Genomic DNA, 7618 nt, shown 5'->3' with positions numbered 1-7618 from the left:
AGCCTACTGACAAAGAGTCCAATGTCAAGTGAAGCAAATCCTGCCAGACCTGACACATTGATTGCACCCAATGTGTTGCTGGGATGGGTATTGATATGCAAAGAAAATTGGGTAAGATCGCAAATAGAAACAGATCAAACTGGCCTTCAAAAGCCTGCTGTGATGGAAGCATGACAGAGCTCTGGCCAGGTGTCTCGTTTCTGGATTTTGTGGGGAGCAGCCAGATCACTGATGCACCCCTAGGGGGGCTGTTGGCCCCAAAAGTGGTATAAAAGGGGGCCATGTGGGGTGTTGAATAGAAGCTTACTTTCTGCTAATCCTATGTATGATAGTCATGTGATTGTATAATATCTGTGTGTGTAGTTAGGAGTCTGTAATCTGTGTAGATACTGAATATTTCTCTGCATGTGGTTGAGCAGTGGGCAGAGCCCGGCCTATGGACATGCAAATCAGCGAGGCCCTGCGGGATAATGGCACTCAATGGGCCAAGAACACACCTAAAAAATGAGTGATGACTCATACCTAAGGGCTACCAGCAGGATACACAGAGGAATAAGCCGTGGGTCAGGTGACCTTCTGTAGCCAAGAAGAGACCAGGAAAGAGGAATAAATAGGCCATGTGGTGGACTCCATCTTGGTCTTCAGCTCAGCACTTCATCCCAGAGGCAGCAATGCAGGAATCAAAGAGCCAGAAAGAACTGTGGACCCATCCTGATCCTAGGATGTGCAACAAGGACTTTTAAACCAGCAGCTGTAACATCTCTGCTAGAGCCTGCATCGAGAACTGGGAGATTCGATGCATGTAATGTACTATTCCTTTAACAACCTTACTCTCATGCTTTTCTTTCTCGTGGTAATAAACCTTTAGTTGTTAGATGCTAAAGGATTGGCTCAGCGTGATTTGTGGGTAAGGTCCAGAGGGTAAATTGACCAGGGATCTGTGGCTGGTTTCTTGGAACCAGACAGAACTCATTCGGGGTAGGTGGGATTGGGTTCTAAGACCCCCCACCGGTGTATGAGGCCCGGGGCCATCTGGGGCACGGATATTGCTGGGGCGTCGGAGGGGTTTTGCTCGTGAGGCTTCAGGCAGGCAGCTGAAGCGTTCTGTGGGACTGGTTTGTGGCCTGTTTGGGAAGGTAACCAGTCTGGGGGCTGTAAGGAGCCCCGGATTTGACCAATTCACCCTGAGCAGACGCCCTCAGCTGTGCCCAGACACGGCCTGGTCCGTCACACCAGGTACCAATAACATGCTCAAACAGTGCAACCCAGTTGACCAAATCAAACAGTGTTGGTTTGCCTTGGGTGGGCGGCAGGCTGAAAAAGCAGTCGGAAGAAGATAAGAAAATTACTGCCGAATTTGCATATGTTCTTTTGAAAGAAAAATGTAGTCTAGATGCACCCCTAGACTTGAAACCAGAAAGCCACAGCCATACTGAAGACTCCACTACACCACCAAACAGACAGCAACCTTGCCAGTGACTTTCTACCTTCAGCGGGTAAGACTACAATGGTTCTCTGCAGTGTTCCTCTCTCAAGGCTCCCATGAGATCTGAGGTCCTGAGTATCTGTCTTGGGAACTTTCAAAAAGGTTTCTATAATTACCGCCAAATTTGCATGTGTTCTTTCACATGAAACATGTGGTCTAGACACACCCTAGATGACCTGAAAGGAAAACCCTGCACCACCTGCCACTAGGATGGGTAGCCCCAAGCTGTTCGGATTCCAACCTCTTATAGAGTCTTAGCAGGATACCCCTGCGAGGGAGACCTTGTGGAATCTGCCCCTGCAGGGAAACCCCGTAGGATCTTCTGAGGTAATTCTGGTTCTAACTGGAACTTGTTTACCTCTCTGCTGTAAAAAGGCGGGAAAACCTTTGCCTGTGAGACCCAGTGTCTCGGGACTGACCTTCCATTTTTTTTTCAAAATGGATGCCCTATCCTATATTTAAACATTAAAACCTAGGATTTTTACCCAGAACAATCTCCTCCTTGAAGGATATATTCCTTCACAAAACTAACTAACCATTCATCCTAGGGTTTTCTGATCAAACACGGATTTAACCTTTTGTTGATTCTTTGTTTTCACAGGTTTACAATATATACAACCAGTTAATACAATTAGGTAAATTAACATGGATCCTTGAATAAGCAATAATGCAGCAATAGGGTGCAATAAAATTATCCAAGTATATCTAACTTCTCCCAGTTTGTTGGTGAAAATCATTTTTCACCACGGAGAAGCTTTGGTCTCTGCCTTTATCTTCTTGGTAATACCTTTTATGTGACCCATGGCATGTTGTACTGTAATTAATGTACTTTAACCTTCATGCTCAAGTTGTTGCAAATACTCAGCAAATTTCTTATGTATTAATAACTTTTTCAAGGCCTCCAAGTCAGTACCTATATGTATAGGATGTAAAGCATTGTATAATTTATATACCTTAAAAAAATCTTCTACCTCAACACCATGCACCGATAATTTACATGACATGCTTGCAACCTTAGTACCTGGTACAAACACAGATTTCCCACACCTGTGTTGGAAACATAGGATTGGTTTACCACATGGGAACTCAAAAAGGCCCAGAGATCTCAGCTGCTGCCACAGCTACTACGGAAGTAGTGGCCTCTCGTTTCCCAAGGCTCCACCCCTTCTTCCAAGGCCACGCCCTTTTTACCCAAGTCTCCATTCCTATTTGGAGTACAGATTCAGTACCCCGCACTTTGCCCAGAGGCTGAGAATTTTGTTGTTCCTGCTGAGTACCTCCACCTCATGTCACCTGTTCCATATGTGAGTGGCTTTGCCCACCCATCTGGTTGTGCAAGAACTTCTCCTAAACAGCAGGAGCTAGGGCCAGAATATTCAGTACACAGTTTCCTCTTACTGTAACTTAGAGCAAGGTCAGGGGTTGGTTGTGCCGGGATAATGGGATGTATCTGGAATGGGACTGCTTCTCAGAAACCATGCTGAAAAGAGAGAGACTCACCAGGCAGGTGAAAGGGGCTGGCTGGGAATGCAGCCTCCCCCTGTCTGGGACTGCTCCAACCCTGATCCTCTCACTCTGAGGCACCTTAAGAAAGAGTCGGGAGAGGATATTCACACCCTGGATCTGACCCAGTTGGTGGACATGCACTCCTCCCGCACTCTACCCCCTGGAGCTGCAGAGGCCATGCAGAGGCATTTCTCACCTGACCCTAAGCTGCTGCAGTGAGAGAAGGTCTGGTGTTGTTATCTCTCTGCTCAGGACATCCTACAAACTGAACCCATCCTCCCGAGCCCCATCCCAAAGGAATGATTTAAATGAAGAAAAAGAAAAAGGAATTGAGCTAAGGACCCAAGCAATGCTCAGTAAATCTTCTAGTAATGTTATATCTGGGGCCACAGCTCCACTCCTGGAGGATTCATAGTTTCACAGAGGTAGCTGTGTTAGTGTGTAGCTGAAAAAATCAATAAATATTCCTTCAGCAAGTTAGAGGGCAAAGAAAGTGAAGATGGTAGCATGAGCTCTTGGGCTCAACCCAAGTCTTCAGATGAAGCTCTGGTGATTGATCCTCTGGGGTCCATTTTAGTGGCGCTAGAAAAGATTATTTTAATCAAATGCTGAGGGAACCCCCATAAGCACCTGCACTCAATAAAGTTATACAATAAAATGCTCTAACTGTACTTAGAGTTTGTCACAGACATTTTCCCAGAGGACAATGATGATCAGCAGATTATGAGCTTTGAAATGATACCTCACAAGTCATGCTTTGGACAACATGTATCGTCATTAAAAACAAAGCAGTCTGCATTTGGATACACACTGTTGCAACGTGTATATAATTTATTTCCATCCACCTGCTTGTGGTGGCTGTCAGTTAAAGGAGTCAATGCAGGAACAGTACGTTATTGTATAGGCCTGCCTTAGCCACTGGTCCCTTGACCCCACTCCCTTAATGAGACCCAATGCCTGACAATCCATTACCCAGTACTAGGTCCTGAACCCTAGTGTGAAAACCACTGGATCTCCCCTCTTTTACATATTGATTTGACACCACTGTTCTTCTATTGCCATGAGATGGAAAGATCTTCTTGTAACTAGCCTAACCCTGTGTTATTTGGGGCTTATATCCTGGCTCAACTGCAGATCTCTTCTGTGATGCTGAAGCAAGACATTTCCTTTCTCTGTGCCCCAACTCTGGCTCTGTGACATGGAGAGAACCTTACGCTAGCTAACAGAGATGTTGTGATGACCAATCCGGTTTGTGAGGGTCTCAGAGAGGCTACATTGATGAGGGCCATGGAATGATGTAAGGACATTTAATTTACGCACCCTGTGATGAAGCAGGCATGTCTGGTCACACCCACTCACAGGTGGGAAAAGGCAGGCGAACAGAATTTAAGATCCACATTTTCATACGTATCCCTGGGCACCCCGAATGAATGAAGTGCTTTTGAAAAAGCTGTGTCTGGAATGTTTGACTAAGCAGTCCTAACTGCATATTGTCCAGTCTGGCAGATTTTTTTTCTTTCAAACAATTCCTCCATTCTTCAGAGAATATCCTAATTGAAAATGGGAAGTAAAAATAAAGTTCCAAACACAAATGGTTATTTTTAAAACAATTTCTATTGATGGGTCAGAGGAGGACAGGGGAGCCCAGGAGTGCAGACTCTATTTCCCTTTCCTGTGAGCATCAGCAAACACTGGAAAGTCTTACCAGTTCTACAATGTTCCTTACAGACGCTAAGATCCCCATGTCGGGGACCAAGCTACAGAAAGGGTTTTGATATTGAAAGGCTCCACAGATCAGTGATGTAGCTTTCCTATTGCATAATGAACACGCCCCATATGACGTATGTGGGTTTGACATCAAGTAACATGGGATTAGCATAGTCCAGCCATGAGAGACAACCAGAAGAGAGCTCATTCACCAGGGCACTGTCCAGCAACATGGGAGACCCACTGTTCAATTGCTTCTCCCCAACAGACAGAGAGAGGCCTGACCTGTGTCTCCCACATCTCACACGAATATTCAGTGAAACTCTACAAGGGCAGAAGCACCATCACCTCCTCTCCCACCCAAGCCACTAAAAGATTTCTAGGGATCCCAGTTGGCCAAACAGGTAGGAAACATTCAGATGTGGATCAGGTTACTCTGAATATTTTTGTTTAATTTTTGGGTAAGCTCCTGTAAACTCACAAATCAGTTACTGGCCCACCTCTACCCAGTTCACACTCCCAGTCTCTCAGGCATACCTATCCCACAGTCCTTATTCATGAGAGTCTCTAAAACAAAGATGAGTGGAAGATCTCACCTAGAACCTGCTGAGGTGGCATAAATATCTAGAGTCTGATACAAGTTTTTCCTACTGTTTAATCCACATAGCAGAGTTTATCCACGTTTTATGCTATTCTGCATTCTGCTCAGTCACAGAGGAGGCACACACCACGCTGTCTCTTACTAATGTTATGCTTGTCGTTCCTTTTTTTGTTGTTACCTTCATATAAAATTCACCCCAAAGTGGTAGAAATCACCTTTCTCCTCCTTATGACCGGGCACAAATCAGGTGACAAGAACCGCACAGAGCACAGAATAGGCTGCAGAGTAGCAGGACGGTGTGTAATTCCCTTCGGTTCACCCATAGAAATAAAAAATGTCACCCTTGGAACTGCCCAATGAAATCAACACCAGAAGAAAGAAGAGGGAAATGGATTTGTTCTTCTCCCTTGCACCTAATACAATCAGCTCCCTTCCTTCTTTCAAACCATGTCACATAGCTATTTTAATTCGCACACAGAGGCAATAACCAAAGGCAGTCCTGATATCACTGGGTACCTGCATCCTTTGTTACAATACAGACACACGTATAAAAACAACGTAATGCTGATCAATACCACCATGGCCTGTGTGAAATGCCATCTCTCTGGGCTGGGAACTGAATTCACCTCTTTCCACTCCCCATCACTCAACCAGCACAGAGATGAACAGTTTCAAGAACTGGTTAGGAGTTTATTCATGGCTTTCCCCAGGGCGTCCTTCACCTCCCTGTTCCTCAGGCTGTAGATGAGGGGGTTCAACATGGGGATCACCAGTGAGTAGAAGATGGAGGCGATTTTGTTGGTGTCTGTGGAAGAGCTGTAGGTTGGTTGGAAATACGTGAAAAGGAGAGTGAAATAGAATATTCCCACTGTGATCAAGTGACAAGCGCAGGTGGAGAAGGCTTTGCTCCTACCCTCAGCAGAGTGGATCCTCAGGATGGTGGAGATGATGCAGACATAGGAGAGGAGAATGATTACAACACTTAGTATTAGAATGTAACACGTGGAAGCCAACTGCACAATGTCACTGATGCGGGTGTCAGAGCAGGAGAGTGCCAGCAGTGGGGGCATTTCACAGAAGAAATGCCTGACGATGTTGGAGCGGCAGAATGAGAGGCGGAAGGTACAACACGTTATTATCATTGCATCCACCAACCCCACAGCGCACACCCCAGCCACTAGCTGGTCACAGCGCTGGCAGGACATGATGACCGTGTAAAGCAGCGGGTTACAGATGGCCACATAACGGTCATAGGCCATCACAACGAGCAAAAGACACTGACCATCTGAAAATAAGAAACTGAGATACATTTGCACAGCACAGGCAGTGCGGAAAATGCTTTTCCTCTCGGCTAAGAAATTCTGCAGCATCTTGGGGACAATTACAGATGAATAGCAGAGATCACAGAAAGACAAACCCCGGAGGAAAAAGTACATGGGGGTGTGGAGTCGGGGGTCTACTGTGATTAACAAGACCATCCCCCCATTTCCAACCAGGGTGACAACATAAATCAGTAGGAACAACACAAACAGGGGGACCTGCAGCTCCGGACGATCTGTCAGTCCTGAGAGAATGAACTCAGTCGCCTCTGAGGAATTTCCCTTTTCCATCCCCTCTGAGCCGCAATCAGTCAGTTCCAGAGTTGTGGGAAGGGGGATTAGTTTGGAGTATCTCTCTCTTCACTGTAATGAAGTTAATTTAAGAGAAGTGGAGGTCAGTTTTATAACAGGTAGCCGTACCCCAAGGAAGGGCTCAGTCCACAGATCCGAATGTACACAGCTGGTCATTCCACTTGTTTGATCAACATCACACACGGCACACATACACGGACACGCAGGTTAATCATCCCCCACACTCATAAACTCTCCTGATCACTGATCCAAACAGCAAACAGGGACCTTTCACTCTGCTGTGGGAGAATCAGGGTTTAACCATCTCCGTGTGAGGAAATTATTGTTTAGCTGAAGAAGGGGAGAGCGTAAACGAGTGTCAATCTCTCTAACGTGTACTGACAAGGGAAGCTCTGCAGCTCTGCATGTTACTTTGGGGTGAAACTTGCTCACTGTGATAATTTAGCTCTTTGGCGTCTGATAGCAGCATTTACATTAGTCTCTATGAAACCCCTGAAACACAGAGGGAGGTGTTGGCTTCTGTGATTACCTAATAGTCAATTGTTTTTGTCCAAAGGTCTCGTTCCTTTAGCTCGGTGGGTAGGAGCTGGGACTGAGGCTTTTATTGCTGGAGAACATCAATTCAGTGCCTACTAATCACGGTGTCCCTACGGGTGTGACTGACACAGGACAACAGCACGTACCTGT

The 7618-nt window shown here is 45.9% G+C and overlaps 1 protein-coding gene across 1 annotated transcript; it reads right to left on the bottom strand.

Annotated features, from left to right (window-relative positions):
- Positions 1 to 5210: 5210 nt before the first annotated feature.
- LOC149524416 (olfactory receptor 5G3-like) lies at positions 5211 to 6559 on the bottom strand. Its single transcript, XM_089778855.1, has 2 exons — positions 6214 to 6559; positions 5211 to 5266 (listed from the first exon to the last, which is right to left on the bottom strand). The coding sequence occupies exons 1-2, from the start codon at positions 6557 to 6559 to the stop codon at positions 5211 to 5213; spliced, it is 402 nt and encodes a 133-aa protein (XP_089634981.1).
- Between the last annotated feature and the right edge of the window lie 1059 nt (positions 6560 to 7618).

The sequence above is a fragment of the Pelodiscus sinensis genome, chromosome 5 (assembly GCF_052426305.1).
Source record: "Pelodiscus sinensis isolate ZL-2025 chromosome 5, ASM5242630v1, whole genome shotgun sequence".
In the NCBI taxonomy this organism is placed as follows: domain Eukaryota; kingdom Metazoa; phylum Chordata; order Testudines; family Trionychidae; genus Pelodiscus; species Pelodiscus sinensis.
Note: the sequence above shows the minus strand (reverse complement) of the source record. Positions and strands in the feature narration are given on the sequence as shown.